The sequence below is a fragment of the Chaetodon trifascialis genome, chromosome 18 (genome assembly GCF_039877785.1).
Source record: "Chaetodon trifascialis isolate fChaTrf1 chromosome 18, fChaTrf1.hap1, whole genome shotgun sequence".
Taxonomy (NCBI): Eukaryota; Metazoa; Chordata; class Actinopteri; order Chaetodontiformes; family Chaetodontidae; genus Chaetodon; species Chaetodon trifascialis.
This window is the reverse complement of record NC_092073.1, coordinates 22,766,988-22,785,994: the sequence shown is the minus strand read 5'-3', so window position 1 is coordinate 22,785,994 and position 19,007 is coordinate 22,766,988. Positions and strand designations below refer to the sequence as shown.

The following is a 19,007-nucleotide window of genomic DNA, read 5'->3' as shown; positions in this document are numbered from 1 at the left end:
ATTGTGTGTCTGCATCAAGACGAACAACAAAAATCTGATCACAAAGAAAAGTGACACATTTAATATGATGTGGGCTGAAAGTTCAGTTCATAAGTGGTGTATTTTTGAAAAGACTGGAGCTAAAAGTCATTTGATAAACATGATTTGTGTGTATTTACAGGAGTGAAGAGCTGCTAAAGTTTGTCCGCTTCAAATCATTATTGAACTGTTTTAAAATGCATTTCATTTACTTTGGGTGCTTTAAATATGGATGTTTTCTACTTATTCTGCAGACGAATTTCTAGTAGTTTGAAAATGTTGGATTTTGGGTTATGTTGATGGATTTTGGTTTCTTGGGTTACATTTTTCTTGACCTTCTGTTTGTGTTTGTATTTTAAGGTTTTTCACCTGTTATTGGCCTTGACAACTTTCAAAATGAAAGAAAGAAAGAAAGAAAGAAAGAAAGAAAGAAAGAAAGAAAGAAAGAAAGAAAGAAAGAAAGAAAGAAAGAAAGAAAGAAAGAAAGAAAGAAAGAAAGAAAGAAAGAAAGAAAGAAAGAAAGAAAGCAAGAAAGCTGAATCTTGGTCACTGAGTGAATTCCAGTCCAATCTTCTGAAGCAAGCCACCTTTTCACCATTACTCTGTCCTCATCAATCATCAGTCTGAGAGAAATGCTGCTTAATAATCTGAGAAATTAACTCCCTGGATTCAATCTCAGGTTACAGTCTTGGTGTTGTCCTAAACTCAGATGGAAGCTTCGAGTCTCACATCAACAAGGTGAAGAAAACTTCATTTTCCACCGTAGAAACAGCTAAAGTTCGACCATTTAGAAAGCAGAACGAGGCTGAAAAACTGATTCCTGCCTTTATTTCAAGCTGACTCCATTACTGTGACGCATTATTTAGCAGCCTCCCTAAAAAGCACTGAGAGACTTCAGCTCATTCAAAACTCTGCAGCTCCACTATGAACCAGAACCAGGAGCAGAGAGCTCATTAGTCCAGTTTCAGCTGCTCTGCACTGACTTCCTGCAACATTCAGGACTGCTCTGAAGGTCCTCCTCCTCCTCCTCCTCCTCCTCCTCCTCCTCGTACACAAAGCCCTTCATGGACTGGGACCGAACTACATGGCTAACTCCCTCCTTTATTATTGGTCTTCATCAACACTGTGATCATCTGCTGCTGCTTTATTGGAGCTTTCCAGCAGCTCAGAGAAAGTTGGGGATGCAGCCTTTGTCCATGAAGCTCCAAAGCTCTGGAACAAACCACCTACAGACATCAGAGAAGCTGCTCACTCAACATTTTGCAAAGAAAGCTAAAAACTGATCTCTTCACTTCAGCATTTCACTCACCAGCTGTTGGTTCCTGATTCAGCTCTGAAGCTTTTCTGCTTTGCCTCATGCTTGTGCTCTGCTGCACTTCTTTTTAAAGCTTTTCAGCCTTCATCCTCATTTTTTCATCCTCATTCTCCTCAATGTTGACCTGTATTTTCTTATTTTATTCTGTGCTTTGATGTCTTTATTCTATTTCCATCCTATTTCTCAGTATAAAGTGGCTTTGATTCTCCATCCACTGTTATGTAAAGCACTCACTTGGTACATGTGATTTCTTTCTTTGAAAACACTTTGAGCTGCAATTCCTGTTTGAAAGCTGCTGTACAAATAAAGTTTATCATTATGATGATGATCATCAACGAGCTTCTCCCTAAAATGAGCAGAGTGACTTTGTCATTGTGTTATTGTGGATCATCATAATGTCAGCCTTCTACAGACATCATCCAGATGTCAGCACAACATTCATACACCTATTCATATCAACACACATCAATAACATGCTGCTGATCTCAGTCAAGTCTGGAATTACAGCACAACAAATATATTGATCCTTTAAACAGCTGCATCTGGAAGCATGCTTTCATCTGTGTGTGTGTGTGTGTGTGTGTGTGTGTGTGTGTGTGTGTGTGTGTGTGTGTGTGTGTGTGTGTGTGAAGGATCAATATCAATCATCAGTCATTATTTGTGAAAACACACTGAAATCAACACAAAGCAAAGAAATATTTCTGCTTCATCAAGTAAACTTGATCCATTTCAAACAAATATTACTTCAGAGGATCTTCTGTATCCAGATGTGACCATTTAGCAAAAATCACAAACATTCATTGACTTCAACAACTAACAGTGGACATTTTCCACACTTTCTTTAACAAGCACAAATCTTTGTGACTGCAGACTAAATTTACTTCAACAAACATGAAAACATGAACAAAAGCTCATTTACAACTTTACTGATGTTATGGAAAAACACAAATTAGCTTCACTTGTTAAAAAGACGTGAGATTTACAACAGTAACAGAGAGTCAGTGAACTCACCTCAGAGTCTTCAGTCTGCAGTCTGGACTCTCCAGAAAACCACAAAGCAGCTTCACTCCTGAATCCTGCAGCTCGTTGTTGCTCAGGTCCAGCTCTGTCAGATGGGAGGGGTTGGACTTCAGAGCTGAGGCCAGAGAAGCACAGCCGATCTCTGACAACCTGCAGTCATCCAACCTGAATGAAGAATAAATGATGAAGATTAAAATCCATTTCTAATCCAATCAGATGTGTTCAGCAGTGACGTGCAGTCAGGGGACCTGTCATCATGGAAATATAAAATTAAAAAATAAATTAAATGGTTTTATTTATTCAGTGATTTGTAGCCTACTTTAAAGTTCTTTTCCATTTAACTTCAACATTTTTAGATATTTTTTTCCAAATCGTTGATTCACATTTACCGTTCAAATACTAAGAAGAGACGAGCGGTGAGGCAGCAGCCCGATGAGCCTCGCCAAGGATTGCACAATGACTAACTGTGCTGGCATGCTATGCGGTGAGACCGTATCGCTGTCTCTGCATGTCGCTATTAAAATGTCCGAACACTTTTACCATATAAACTCAATTTCTATAGTTTAGCTGGTGTAGATAATGCACAGTGTTTATTTTTTTAATCAACAGCTGTGTGTGTTTAACGTATTCTTGTGCTGAGCGATCAGAAAACTGCTGCAAAGAGGCACTAGGTGAGGCATGCAGTTCTCCTGCCTCATGGCAGGGGGCGCTGGTGATGGCAGGGATTCTTCTTACGACTCCTCGGCTGTAGAATAGTAGAATTAGTGATGGCAAGCAACGGTAAACAGTTAGCAAGTGTAGCCATCGAGTTATTTTTAGTCCTTGGCCTTATTTAAGATTATATTTCCAAACTGAAAGGATTTTCTACACTGGACTTTCAGTCGAAGCAGGAGATCATAATTAAAGGAGGACCGACACCGGAGCTAAAAGGTTTGCTTCAGACTACGGGACAGAAGACCTGCTCTTTTCAGACAGGCTGCAACACACAGAAAGGCTGGTGGCTGATGATCACCATCTTACCTTTACTTGGCAAAGGTAAGATGGTGATCATGTTTTTTCTTACGTTCTTTTTTCTATGCTACAGTTTGCATATGGAAAGAATGCTGAGTTGAGCTAGTTGGACAGCAGCAGCTCCCACGCTGGACTGAGAACATGACAGATGATTTCTGGACAATTTCCAGTGGACAATACGAAATCAAGAAGACTTTAGGACAGAAATCATCATTTCCGTCAGTATAAAAACTCATGGACTTGTCTCCATCAACACACAGCTGACTGACTGTGAGCTTCATCCTCAATCATCTCTAGAACTGGATCAAATGTGCACTGAGCAAAGTCAGACCATCTTCTCTTCACCTTCAGTGGAACCTGGTGCCTTCTTCTACAAATCTAGACTTTTCTTATTGATGCTCCTGTTTACTGAGGAGTCAGAACACAAAGTGACATCATTTTCTGACTGAAGCATCATCACATGTTGAAGTGTCACCTGTCGCTGGAGACAGATCAGACACGACACTTCAAACACCTGCATGAGGAAATACGCTGTGTGTGTGTGTGTGTGTGTGTGTGTGTGTGTGTGTGTGTGCGTGTGTGTGTGTGTGTGTGTGTGTGTGTGTGTGTGTGTGTGTGTGTGTGTACGTGTGTGTGTGGCTCCAGGCCATGACAAACAAAGGGAAAGGACAATAACAGGCTGGCAAGTCCATGTTTTATTATAACCCAAATAAGCAAGCTTGCAGAGCAAAGAGAACTAAAGCACAACCAAACCACGAAGGTGCAGATGGGGTCAGGATCTGAGAGAGAGAGACAGACGAGAACCTGGGTGTCACCGGTCTGGTCCAACACCCAAGTTTATAGCTCTGCGTTGTGTTGTGGGTGGAAGGAAGGAGACGAAGACGACTTCTGCCTTGCTGAATGGGGAGAATTTATTTTCTGTGCAAAACAAATGCAAAATATCAGCAGAGCAGCTTCTGGTAACTGGTCTTTGACAGCCAACCTTTAAAACACAAGGGAACAAAACACCAACCTGCGTGAAAAACCGCCGCAATGCTCCTTTAGCTTAACTTGAGCTCGCTAACTTAGCATGCCATGGAAAAGTGCTGCACTGATAAAATGAATAAATAAATACGAACTTCAAAATAAGTGTACAAGCAGCCAGTAACGTGTGTGACCTGTACCAAGTAAAATCTGTGACCCTCTTTAGCATTTTCGCTCTTTTGACACTTCATAGACACAAACAGCGTAATGCCTACCTCTCCTCACAGCGTCCGAAAACGACTGAGGAGGGTAGCGTGAATTTGCAGGACGTGACGTCGAAAGGTTGAAGGTCACACAGTAAAATACATCATGTCAAAATAAAAGCTCCCCACAATAAAAATACAGAAACAAGAAGAAGCACACACACAAAAAAACCAACAAAGTATGAACAAAACGTAATTTGGTGAAATATATCTTATTATGATTTTATATCCTGTGGGGCACTGAGCCCAGGTGCTCCCAATAACCACAGTCAGGTCCTCCTGGTCGCCACTGCGATCAGCTCCCACCTCAGAGACAGCACAGTCAGTCACAGCACAGACACACAGGAGCCGTCACACCTCCGGGCGCCGCCTGGCGGCAGCCTGTTACAGCGGCTCTCCAGACTCTTGGGAGTTTTTCTTATCTTTCTCTGTTTTCTTGTGTGTCTTTTTTATTCATTTTAGGTCTACGTGTTTGTAAATGTCTGGCGCATCAGAGACATTAAACACGGTAAGTCTGGCGCCACTTCTCGATCACTTTTACAACCCGAGCAACTTTCTCTGCGTCTGTGGGTCCGTGAGAGTCAATGGCTCCCATTGCTGACAGTAGGGATCAGCTGCTGCGTAACACAGCTGTGCGGCCGGGGGAGCGACCTGATGTCCCCGCGAGTTAAGGAGGAGGACGTGGGGGTGCCGTGCTGGGACCAAACGTCGCGACAGGAGGAGAGCTTATGTCGTGGAATGTGAAGGCCAAATGAACGATCCACAACAGGCCAGAAATAGTCAAATTCAGCTGTCTGAGAAAAAGTGCTCAAAAAGGATCTGCAGGAGTCAGAGTCCGAGAAGCAAACTTTATTGCCGGGACAACAAAGGAGAACTCCCCCAGAAACACACAAGGTGTAACTCTGAAGAAGCTCTGACTTACAAAGGTCGCCCCCGCCCCTGGGGCATCTTTTCTTTTTTCTAGGCTCTTCTGTTTTTTTACACCATTAGGTACTTTTTGGCTGCTGTCTCCTCTCTTCTCCTCTCTATTCCTCTAATTTTACACCATTAGTTTTGACTTTTCATGGGCTCTGTTTTTTTAAAAATAACATAAAATTACAGTTTATTATCGTAAAGCACAGTAAATCATAGTTATGATTATAAGACCGTTCAGTTCTTTCATGATTATAACAAATATCAAACATGGATTAAATACAGTAAGGTTATGTAAGGACACGCAGGGTTATATCAGGTCACAGTCATCCTGGTCTGAAACTAGTCAGAACCGGCTAGAACCACTGTAGGAACACCTGCGAGGCCATGGAAAGCCCCAAAGATTTATGACACAGGTGCCCTGCCCTCACAATGTTGGCTGCACGGTGTCATTGTTGCACATCATCATCACTGCACAGCAACCTCTCTGCTTATCTTTGCACCATGTCGTCTTGACCTTTTATGTGCGCCTTCTTTACTCAAGCAAGCAAGCAATCAATTTCTACCATCATATCAAGCTCCACAGAGCTGCTACTGCCGACTACCATTAGTTACAGTGTTATACTTGATTCTTCACATGTTGGTTAGAAAAAATTATACTACACTTACAGACCGACTCTCCCGTCCGTCATCATGGGGAACGTAAGATTTCTCCCCAACAAGATGGACGAGCTGGCAGCGCTGACGCGACATGAACAGGAATACCAGCGGTGCAGTTTGCTGCTGTTCACAGAGACTTGGCTGGGAACGCAGCACACAGACGCGACTGTGGCGCTGGATGGATTTTCACTCGTTCGAGCCGACCGGACAGAGAAGAGCGGTAAGAGGAAAGGAGGAGGGCTGGCAGTGTTTGTGAAGGATAGATGGTGTAACTCCAGGCACATCACTATCAAAGAGCAGCACTGCTGCCCGGACATTGAGCTGTTGGCTGTTAGTCTGAGGCCATATTATCTGCCACGGGAGTTCTCACACGCCATAGTGGTGGCTGTGTTTATTCCTCCATCTGCTAAAGCCGATGCAGCCCGTGACGTCATCAACAGCGTGGTCAGCAGGCTGCAGACTCAGAAACCACAGGCCCTCTTACTGATCTCTGGGGATTTGAATCATGCCTCTCTGTCCTCCACTCTGCCCAAATTCATCCAGTATGTCACATGTGCCACCAGAGACAATAAAACACTGGACTTATTCTATGCCAACACCAAGGAGGCATACCAATCATCACCCCTCCCTCCTCTGGGAAGAGCTGATCACAACCTGCTTCATCTCCTGTCTGTCTACAAGCCCCTTGTCAACAGGCAACCAGCTGTGTCCCGCACAGTGAAGAGGTGGTCTGACGAGGCTGAAGAGGCTCTGAAGGACTGCTTCGAGACAACCGTGTGGGATATATTCAGTGACTCTCATGAGGAGGACATCGACAGTCTGACAGACAGCATCACGGACTACATAAACTTCTGTGTGGAGAACACTGTACCCACCAGGACTGTACAGTGCCACTCAAACAACAAACCCTGGATTAATCCTGACATTAAGGCTCTTTTAAGGGAGAAGAAGAGGGCCTTCAAGTCAGGAAACAAAGAGGAGCTGAAAACTGTTCAGAGGGAGCTCAGGAGGAAAATCAGGGAGGGGAAGGACAGATACAGGAGGAGAATGGAGGAAGATTAAGATTAAGATTGGGATTAAGATATTACTTTATTAATCACAGCACACACATGCTACTGTACACACGCCATGCTTTTTGTGAAATTATTTTGTCCGCGTTTGACCCATCCTGGTCCATCGTTCCTCCACGGCAGACCAGGAGCGGTGGGCTGCCAGCCGATGCCAGTGCCCGCGCCCGGGGACCCATCCTTTTTCGTCACCGTTGGTCAGGCGGTGATCTGTTTTTAGTGGGGGAGGAAGGAGGAAACCCTGGGTGAACACGGGGAGAACATGCAAACTCCACACAGAAAGGCCCTTTTTTTCCTCAAGCAGCGGGCACTGAAGACATGATGGAGGACACGCCACCAGCGCCCACAGTGGGATTCGAACCGGGGACCTTCTAGCTGTGAGGCGACAGTGTTACCACTTGTGCCACCGTGCTACCAAACAGCTGCAGGAGAACAACACCAGGGGAGTCTGGAGAGGCCTGAAAACCATTTCAGGCCACCAGAAGCCAAACTCCCAGGCAGCTGGGGATTGAAAGTGGGCAGATGAGCTGAACAGCTACTTCTGCAGGTTTGAGGAAGCTTCTGCCCCTCCCCCAGTTTCTGCCCCTCCCCCAGCGACATCAGCCCTGCAGCAGCCCCCCTTTGATCTGCCAGCACTCTGCCCAAGTACCCCACTGACCCCCCCACCACAGTATTCAGCTCACCGCCATCAACGCCACCCCCCACTGCCCCTCCCAGCCCCTCACCCTCATCACAAGACACTCAGCCCTCCTGCTCTAACTTGTCTCTCACACCTCTCCTTGCCCACCTGGTGAGCTCGTCCATGGACCCGTTGCACTTCTCTTACCAGCCTGGCATCGGAGTGGACGATGCCCTCATCTTCCTCCTCCATCGAGCCTTGTCTCACCTGGAGTCACCTGGGAGCTCTGTTCGGGTCCTTTTCCTGGACCTCAGCAGTGCTTTCAACACCATCAGGCCAGCCATCCTGAGGAACAAGCTGGAGCTTTCAGGAGTGGACCAACACCTCACATGCTGGACAGTGGACTACCTCTCCAACCGCCCACAGTATGTGAGGACACGGGACTGTGTGTCAGGGACTGTCCTCTGCAGTGTGGGGGCCCCCCAGGGAGCGGTGCTGGCACCGTTCCTCTTCACCCTCTACACAGCTGACTTTTCCCACCTGTCACCCACCTGCCACCTGCAGAAGTTCTCTGATGACTCTGCCATTGTCGGGACGATGGGTCATACAGAGGACTCATTCAGGACTTTGTGGACTGGTGTCAGCAGAACCACCTGCTGATCAATGCAGATAAAACCAAGGAGCTGGTTGTGGACTTCCGTCGGCGCCCACACTCTCCCCCATCACCAGTGAACATCCAGGGAAGGGACATTGAGATGGTGACATCTTATAAGTACCTGGGTGTTCATCTGAACAACAAACTGGACTGGACTCATAACACCACTGCACTTTATAAAAAAGGACAGAGCAGACTCTATCTGCTCAGGAGGCTGAGGTCTTTTGGGGTGGGGGGGGCACTCCTGAAGACCTTCTATGACTCTGTTGTGGCCTCTGCCTTGTTCTATGGTGTAGTCTGCTGGGGGAGCAGCATCACAGCAGCTGACAGGAAGAGGCGGGACAAACTCATCAGGAAGGCCAGCTCTGTCCTGGGATGTCCTCTGGAACAGGTGGAGGAGGTGGGGGAGAGGAGGATGACAGCCAAGCTGTCCTCCATGACAGACAATGACTCCCACCCCCTCCAACACACACTCACTGCACTGAGGAGCTCCATCAGTGACAGGATGCTGCATCCAAAGTGTGTGAAGGAGCGTCGCAGGTCTTTCCTTCCTGCAGCCGTCAGACTGCACAACAGAAACTGCTCCAAGTAATCTGAACAATAATCTGCATAACATTCTGTGCAACAACTGAACTGAACATGTGAAACAATCTGTGCAATAATATGTGCAATACTACTGGTACATAACAGTCTGTAAATACTATTTACAATTTTTTTAGGATGACATTTTCTTTCTATCCCACTCTTTTGTATATACTTGTTGTGTTAACTTGCATGCACTTGTTGTCTTTTATCACTCTATCCACTTTATTGGTGCTGCTGTGAAACTGGAATTTCCCCTCGCGGAACAAATAAAGGAATATTGAATTGAATTGAATGTACTGCATAAGTTCCTGTAAAATACTGAGCTCTGAAGGTTCTGGATAAAAAGACATTATTCCTGAAAATGTGTTGAACTTCCTTCATTTTTTATGTGTATTTGTGTCTCACAGGGAACAAAAACTATAAATGTTGATTTAATTTTAGAGGACGTTGAAGCTTAAATCCTACAGTTTCCTTAATAAAACCAATTCAAATGAAGTTCAGACTAAACTGTGAGCCAAACTGTTCAGACTGTTAAACTGTGAAAAACAGCTGTTGTGATTTGTGCTCAGACAAACGCAGAAAACAAGAGAACTGAAGGAAACTTCAAACATCTGTGATGGATTTAAATTTGGTGGATATCCACTGGACAAGAGGGAAAAACATGAACTGACCTCAGAGTCTCCAGTCTACAGTTTGGACTCTCCAGTCCAGCAGACAGCAGCTTCACTCCTGAATCCTGCAGCATGTAGTTTCCACTCAGGTCCAGCTCTGTCAGATGGGAGGGGTTGGACATCAGAGCTGAGGCCACGATTTCACAGTGAGTCTCTGAGAGTTCACAGCCTGAAAGTCTGTGATGACAGAGAAAATAAAAGTTAGAGAATAATAAAATCTGACAGTTTATTAATGTCACAAACAACATTAACATGAGCTGAACATGCTGTCGGTCGCTCAGCCTGAGCTGCTCAGCCATTGGTCACCAGCTTTGTGCTTTGAAGCTCCTCCTGTCCACATGTCAAAGTTTCCTTCAGCAACATAATGAACCACAAATTTCAGCTTCAGACAAAAGTGTCTGCCAAACGACCGTCATGTCAATATGTGTCATATTTTGATTGACAGCTGCTGTGATTTGTGTTGGTTGAACTTTATTAACTGCAGTCATTTGTATTGACCTCAGTCATGTCTGTGTGGATTCTGAGCATCTTTAATACATCTTGTGTCACTTCATCTGCTGTCTGCTATTCTATCTGCTACTGATTGATTGATGTTGTCCACAGCGTACCAACATGTCTGCTGTAATAAGTACTAAAGATTGTATTATTACAGTTTTATTGTAGTAGTTTTATCAGGTGGAGTTCAGCTGGCTGAAGCTCATGTTTTGGAACAAAGACTAAACTGAGCTTGTTGATGATGGAGATCCCTCCACTCAACTCAACCTGCTGAGCTCTCCTTCACTGGCACAATCAACCTGGAGCTCGTCCAGGAGCTGACTGTGTCATGAGCTGCTGTCTGAGTCAATCAGCTGCTCAGTACACAAAGACTGCGGCTGCACATTCAATGAAAATCACAGTGGAAATGTGTGCTGCTGTTTGCTCTGCACATCTTGCCTCTAGTGTTACTGTGGTGACAAACAAAGTTCATCACTTTGAACATTAAATATCTTTGAAATGAATTCACTGAATAAAAGTTGAAAAGGATTTACAAATCACTGCATTCTGTTTGATTGACATTTCCTAAAGCGTTCTGACTTGTTTGGAATCAGGGTAAAACTTTGATAGTGTGAAGTTAACTGTGTAAAGTGTGTATCTTTAACACTGATGGCTTCAGCTTCACGTTCCTCAACAGTGTTGATAATCACATCTGGACTTACAGAGCCTTTCTGCAGTTCCTCACAGCTGGAATCAGTCTCCGTCGTCCCTCCTCTGTTGTGTTGTACTTCTTCAGGTCCAACTCATCCAGAACCTCCTCTGACATCTGCAGCATGTAGGCCAGAGCTGAGCAGTGGATCTCAGAGAGTTTCTTCTTTGATCTGTTCTCTGACTTCAGGAACTCTTGGATCTCCTGATGTACTGAGCGGTCGTTCATCTCCATCAGACAGTGGAAGATGTTGATGCTTCTGTCAGGAGAGATGTTATAACTGTTCATCACCTTCAGGTTGTTGATGACTCTCTGGATGATCTCTGGACTGTTATCTGTCCGACCCAGCAGACCTCCTAAGAGTCTCTGGTTGGACTCCAGAGAGAGGCCATGAAGGAAGCGAACAAACAGGTCCAGGTGACCATTTTTACTTCCAAGAGATTTCATCATGGCTCCCTTCAGGAAGACATCAAGGGTTGAATCAGTGTATTTGTCGTCTTTTAGGAAAGCCTTCAGGACCTCTGAGTTCCTGTTGGTGTAACAGTGGAACATGTAGACTGCAGCCAGAAACTCCTGAATGCTCAGATGAACAAAGCAGTAGACTGTTTTCTGGAAGATCACACACTCTCTTTTGAAGATCTCTGTACAAACTCCTGAGTACACCGAGGCCTCAGTCACATCAAGACCACACTGCTCCAGGTCTTCTTGGTAGAACATGATGTTTCCTTTCTCCAGATGTTCAAACGCCAGCCTCCCCAGCTTCACAAGAACTTTCCCATCAGCCTCCGTCAGCTCCTGTGGACTCGTCTCATGTCCCTCATCATACTTCTGCTTCTTCCTCTTTGTCTGAACCAGCAGGAAGTGTGAGTACATGTCAGTCAGGGTTTTGGGCAGCTCTCCTCTCTGGTCTGGAGTCAACATGTGCTCCAGAACTGCAGCAGTGATCCAGCAGAAGACTGGGATTTGACACATGATGTGGAGGCTCCTGGAGGTCTTGATGTGTGAGATGATTCTGCTGGACAGATCTTCATCACTGAACCTCCTCTTGAAGTACTCCTCCTTCTGGGCGTCAGTGAAGCCTCGTACTTCTGTTACCCTGTCGACACATTTAGGAGGGATCTGATTGGCTGCCGCGGGTCTGGAAGTTATCCAGACGAGAGCCGAGGGAAGCAGATTCCCCTCCATGAGGTTTGTCAGCAGCACGTTGACTGATGACTTCTGTGTGACGTCAGAAACAAGCTGACTGTTGGTGAAATCCAGTGAAAGTCTGCTTTCATCCAGGCCGTCAAAGATGAACAGAAGCTTCCAGACAGCCAGCTGCTCTGCTGTCACCTTCTGTAAGGTTGGATGGAAAACATGGAGCAGCCTGAGAAGACTGTACTGCTCATCTTTGACCAGGTTCAGCTCCCTGAACGAAAGCAGAACCACCACACTGACATCTTGGTTTTCCGAGCCCTCTGCCCAGTCCAGAGTGAACTTCTGCACTGAGAAGGTTTTTCCAACGCCAGCGACGCCGTTGGTCAGGACCACTCTGATGCGTCTCTGTTGGTCAGGTAAGGCTTGAAAGATGTCCTGGACCTTGATTGGGGTCTCATGGAGGGTCTTCATCTTGGAAGTTGTCTCAAGCTGCCTCACCTCATGCTGGGTATTAACCTCTTCACTCTGTCCCTCTGTGATGAAGAGCTCAGTGTAGATCCTGTTGAGGAGGGTTCCACTTCCTGTTTCATCACTTCCTTCAGTCACACGTTCACATCTCCTCCTCAGACTGATCTTATGTTCATCTAAAACCTCCTGAAGACCACTATCTGCTGAGAGAGAAGAAGAAACAAGGAGACTAAACTAAAGAGAAACTAAACTGAGAGCGAGAATCTGAATAAATGAAACTGTTTTTGAATTTATGATATTCATGTTAATATTAAATGCACGGCACAATACAACAAATGTGCTTGTCATAAATTTGAAAGTCCAGTTATCAGACGTGATGACATCAGAAGACAGATGGACAGTCTTACTTTGGACAGTGCAGGTCTGACTGACTGTCTGCAGTCCACATCTTGTTCTGGATCTTTCTCCACACTGGGGACAGCAGGAGTCTCCTGATGAAGCAGACTGGTCCCAGTATGAGGTGATGCACCGTCTGCAGAACCAGTGTCCACAGCTGGTAGAGACTGGATCCTTCAGGACGTCCTGACACAAAGCACAGCAGGACGGCGTCTCCTCCTCAGAAACACTTCTATTCAACTTTCTGGGAAATAAAAGAAAATCACTCAGATTAGAAATCAGTTATATTTCAATGTAAAAAATCTGTTTATCTTGTATTAAATCAAAAGAAACACTGTTTTTTTGATGAGACAACAGTCTGCTCCAAAATATGTCAGAGCAGCTGAAGCCTGAAGATAAAGTCACTGAAGCTGATACTTTCATTACGTTTTTATTGATAAAGACGTTGAACTTCTGCCTTCTGTCATCATTAGTGTCAAACAGATTGGTGTTGAAGATGACAGAAGCTCAAACTGGTCTTTTGTGGATGTTTTGACTCAACAGTGAGAGCTGAAGGACAGAAACAAGATAAATGAGTAAAATCACGGTTCTCAGTCTTACAGAAGAGAACACAGACTGTAAACATCAATAAGGGTTCTCATGGTTCTGGATCCAGACTGAACTAAACATCAGAAACAAACACTCTCTCCTTGTCTGAGTCACAGTGTGGAAGTTTGCATTGTTATATTTTAGGTTAATGGAAATTTTAATGCACATATGAACAAACAAGACCACAAAACATAACCTCATTAACAGGAACTAAAAATTAGGCCATACTGTCCGGAGTATAAGACAACCCTTATTACAGGATGTATGTGACTTAAAGTTACTCATTAGCCAACAACATTAAGGCTACAAGCTAACCACAATGCAACACTTGGTGTAGGATCCATTGTCACAGGCTTAATTTAAAGAAAACATCTGTCGTTATTAATATGTAATTGTCGAGTCCTCAAGTACAAAACAGCCTCCACGTTTTCAAATGCAATTTTCATTAAAAATATATCTTATATTTGGGTCAATACAATCATAAAATACAAATGATATCATTATATAAACTGAAGTCATTCGTGGTTCTCTTACTGTGAGTCTGAAGGTCCAGGTTCTTTACTGAAGAGCAGAGGTAAGCCATGAGACTGCTCACTCTTCAGAGACAGACAGCTGAATGCTGAAGCCTCTGCTTTTTGTTTGTGGTCCTGACGGCTGGAAACACAAAGAGGTTTTCATTCATTTCCAGTGAATAACTGTCAAATTACCCATGAACAGGTCTTAATACGTAAATTGCTGTTTCTGAGAGTTTAGTGGTTTAAAAGTAACTGGTGGTTCTCTTACTGTGTGTCTGAGGGTCCAGGTTCTTTACTGAAGAGCAGAGGTAAGCCATGAGACTGCTCACTCTTCAGAGACAGACAGCTGGACACTACAGACTCTGCTCTGTCCTCCTCTTCCTCCACACAGTCTCTCATCTTCTGCATTTCAGAGGCCGTTGAGACAAATATGTCCTGCATGAAAATCATACAGCGTGAAGACAAACAGGTGAAACAAGAAGCAGAAGACGAGTGAGTCAGATGTAGACGGTGAAGCCAAACGTGATGCTCAATGAAACTGTTTACAAAGACTGTCCATCTCAGTCTCTGATGAAATGGACGTCCCTCAGTAGGATGTCCTGCTCTGTCCACTCAAAAAGGAGTCTCAGCTAACTGCCTGCACACTTTCACTTTTAACATTTTGTTGATCATTTTTCTTCTACCTGGATCAGCTGCTCAGGTTTTTACTGACATCAATTTATGACCAACTCTCTCAGCTTCATGATCTTTGTTCAGTCAATGTCATAGAGTTTAATAGTTCTGCAGTAAACAATACTCTTTAATAATAAATACATATTTTAAAGTATCTCCTATTAAACTGCCAATTGTTAAATAAAATGATTGATTTTGGAATCTCATCCTTGTAATTTCTACAGAAAACTTATTCTAACTTTGTATTTGGTTTCATCTTTTAAACGTAACAGGTTCAATGTCAAAAAGATCCTAATTCTTAGTGTTAAATATTAATACAATATGTTCATATTTAACAGCTTTGGACCAACATTTATTGCATCTACAGAGAAATAACACAATATCCTGAATGTGTGTACAGTTTAATCCAAATCCTCTGCTCTGTGGACTCAAAGTGTCTCAGCTAACTGCTGAGACACTTTTCTCTTCTCTTTGTTGCTCCCTTTATGATCAACTCTGGGGTTTATTACTTGTTGTTCAGTTGAACGTTGTCTAGTTAAGTTAAATATTAACAATATTTGTTAATATCTAACAGCTTTTCATCAGCATTTACTGTATCTACAGGGTAGAAGACTTTATCCTGGATGTGATTACAGTTTAATCCAAGTCCATAAAACTGACCTTTGGTAAACTTTAATTGAAGCTGCACTCAGTGATAATGTTTTATTGGGTTGTTATTTTGTCAGGTGTACCTGAAATGGGGGACAAAATGATTCATATAAATATAATTCCTGTAAAACAAAACCACCGTCAGTGATCTTCAGTCAGTCTGAGAAAGAACCAGAAACACCGACTGTGAGCTCAGAACAAGAATCATGAGAAACAAGTCTGTTCAAGTGTCTGACTCATACAGCGTAATGAATCTGCTCACAGACTTTGACAGTAAAACAGCGATCATGTTAAATGAACACTCACCTTCCTCAGGACTCAGTTTTCCTCCTTCTGCTCTGCTCTGTCCACTCAAAAAGGAGTCTGACCTCAGACTGACTGAACACATTCACTTTTATTGTTTTATTGTCCTGCACAGTATCTGTCACACCTGGTCAGCGTCGCTCCTCCCCTCTCCATTTAGGTGTGTGTACTTCATCACCTCCCTCTGCTTGAACAGCTCAAACTGAAACAGATAACTTAGCTGGGTTTACTGACCCTGAACAATGATGCTGGTTGTAGATCAGCAGAAGAATTATTCAGTTCAACTTTCCAATGCGAGCTTTGTTCTGGGACAGCTTCTTCACAGATTTGCTGCTGCTGCAGTTCTTCGTGACACCAGAACAACTTTGTCACTTTCCTGTTCAGCTCTTCTGCTAAAAATCATGTTGGCATGAACTCCTTTTCACCTGCTGAGTTGAGCTGCAGCTGCTTTGTTCTTTATCAGACTGTTTCTGTGGCAACAAGGCCCAAAGAATTATGGGATAGTTTGGCCTGTGTAGTGACCACCATGGTCTGTTCTCCGAATGCTGCAGAAGAGGTTCTGCAGCATTCGGTGCAGGACCACAGCTTTTCCCCTCAGGCCATCAGACTGCTGAACTCTAAATGAGTATTTTTGCACACTGTTAACACCTCTGGTCATTCTTCACTAATGCACCTTGAAATAAGCTCAGTGGATATTCTGCTGTTTATTTTAACACACTGTATATATCACGGCCCAAGACCTTTAACAAATAAAACAAGGAACAAATGAATTAACACTTGAACAGATTTTATGAGAAACACAAACACAGTGCGAGCCAGACTCAGTCCAGATGTGATTAAGACAGATCTGATCATATTCCGATCACAACATTATCGTGTTTTTCCTATTCTGATTTTTTAATATATTAATATTTTTAACAGGAGGTGTGAAGGGGATCTCTCTTTATGTTGGCGTCTGAGTTTTTCACCTAGTCCAGGACTCTGAAGCACAGCAGAGAGTGAAATATTCAAATCCTTTTCAAGGTACAAAGTTGTTTTAAAACACAATTCTACAGTGATGCTCACAAAGAAGAGGAAGAGGAGGAAGAGGAGGAAGAAGTGGCACTTGTGAGGACAGAAATAAGAGAGATAACTACATATTTTTGAATTCAGAAACATTTCATAACAACGTGCACATTCATTGTTTCAATATTGTAGAAATTCTCAGTACTTCTTTCCAGTGTTACAGCTGCATGAACACATCAGCTGCAGACAGTCACTTCAACCTTTGACTGAACTGTGCAGGTTCTAGTTTATAAGTCTGAGAGTGATCGACAAAACACAATAAGTTGAGCTGATTATTTCCAGCAGCTCATCCTAACACAGCAGGCAAAAAGTGGCCCTGACTTTATTTTACTTATGTTTTGTGCTTTTCTGCTGATGTATTGCTCTCTGCCAGGTCCCAACAAGAGCCAGATGTCATTACGTTTTATGAGAAAAAAAAATGAACGGGACTTTATTTCTGTTTTCTTCTTGTCAGCAGCATCAGTCACTCCAACCCTGCAGTCCAGTCAGATTTCTTGCAGAGGAGATTGTGACCTCATTGTGACCTCATGTGGTTTAAGTGAAACAGTTTTTCAGCTCTGTGTTCATCTTCAAGTTAATCTTTAAAGGCATTTTAAGGCCACCCCGGGAACAATAAAGTTTTATTTTGGTGTGCCATAAATGAGCTTATCTTACTGAAATTCTTGATAATAACTCTCTTTAATTGCTTTCATACCTTCATCAGCCAGCAGGTGGAGACATTTGCTTCTTAAAGGTCACAGTGAGGTTGATCTCAGGTAACATGGTGTGAGCCTACTGTGAGGCCATTTTTGGATTTCATAGCATATATTTGTCATGGTATCATGACCACAATTATAAGAAATAAATAGATTTAAGAGATTCTAATCAAAAAAGTTTATTTGTTTATGCTGGAACATTAATATCATTTGGTTTGTTGATATTGTTAAACTCTCAGGTGTTTAAGCAAAATGTGTTTTTGTACTATATATATTATTGCAGTATCTCTGAATATTCGTATGTCCATTAAAATACTCTGAAATATTGATACTGGCTGAAAAAATACTGCTTGTGTTGCGAGGCTGAGATTTTTAGATATTATATAATAATTAGTCTCATATTTGTACAATTGAACAGAGGACATTTCAGACTTATGAAGTGACTTTTTAATGCTGGCTGTTATCTCACCTAAAGGAGGCTTTATGGGTGTATGGTGGATGTACTGATGGTTGCAGCCTCATCACTGTAGACTCAAAGTCTTCCTCACTCAAACCTCAGCTGTCCCATCATGCGCTTGCTGTATGTCTGCTGTGATTCTGTCTGTGTGAGACAGAAGACTGAGACCTGAACAATGCGCACTGACCGCGACCATCGTCCTCTGGCGTCCTCATCAAAGCCCAAAGTGTGGCCCTCCTGTCTGCCGTTTTCTCTGCACAACACATGAACGTGAATCTTAGTGAAACCGAAAGTAGAAACGCGGATGCTCGTGGCTCTGTGGGCTTCGAGCGCTGACACGGAAGCCCGGAGTTAGCCGTGGAAACGTGGCAGTTACCGGTTCACACGAACATCTTTGATGGAAGAATAAAGGTCGCCCGCCTGCGTCCTCAGACTGAGTCCAACAGGGACTGCGGCTGTCCAAGCCAAGACAACTCAGCGACCTGCTCCAGAGAGACGCTGTAGACCGGCTGTCCTCCTCACCTGGAAAGAGGACAACAGGGCAGCGTCACCACCCTCTGAAGCAACACCTGAATGCCAAGATCCACACAGGTGAGACTGTTTGACTGTGGAAACCAACGAGTCAGACATGAGGAGTTTACAGACCTTTGAAAAGTGACGTGTACACGTTTAGGGGGACGTATCGATCACGTGACACATCAGCGATGGAAGACGTACTCACAGCTTTTACTTGAATAAAAGTAGTAATACTGCACTGTAAAACTGTACTACGCTGTAAGATGAGATAAGATAAGATAAGATATCATTTTATTAAATCCTCCTCTGGAGAAATCAGAAGGGTGTCACAAACAGCAAGTAATAATAACAGGAATAAAAAGGAGACGTAAACGAGAACAAATAGACTATAAAAAGGGATACAAAATTTAAAAAAAAAAAGCTATATATTAGTTCACTACCTACAAAATGAGTATAAGAAAAAAATTGCCAATGGAAAATTTGAAGGTCTTGCATTCAAAAGTTTAAGTTTGTGCAAAAGGTCTGAATCTGAAGTATCCAGTAACATGCGTTATAAAATAGCCTAAATTAAGTGGAGTAAACAGGAGAATATTTACCTCTGAACC

The 19,007-nt window shown here is 43.5% G+C and overlaps 1 protein-coding gene across 1 annotated transcript in view; it reads right to left on the bottom strand.

Moving 5' to 3' along the window:
- LOC139346674 (protein NLRC3-like) overlaps positions 1–15,756 on the bottom strand; it is a 34,547-nt gene extending 18,791 nt beyond the window's left edge. The window contains exons 1-7 of the mRNA XM_070985879.1: positions 15,673–15,756; positions 14,315–14,481; positions 14,066–14,185; positions 12,955–13,187; positions 10,956–12,750; positions 9,760–9,936; positions 2,345–2,518 (exon numbers count right to left, since the gene is read on the bottom strand). Coding sequence (XP_070841980.1) covers positions 2,345–2,518; positions 9,760–9,936; positions 10,956–12,750; positions 12,955–13,187; positions 14,066–14,185; positions 14,315–14,454 — 2,639 coding nt within the window. The 5' untranslated portion in view covers positions 14,455–14,481; positions 15,673–15,756. The remainder of the gene's footprint in view (positions 1–2,344; positions 2,519–9,759; positions 9,937–10,955; positions 12,751–12,954; positions 13,188–14,065; positions 14,186–14,314; positions 14,482–15,672) is intronic.
- Positions 15,757–19,007: the final 3,251 nt, after the last annotated feature.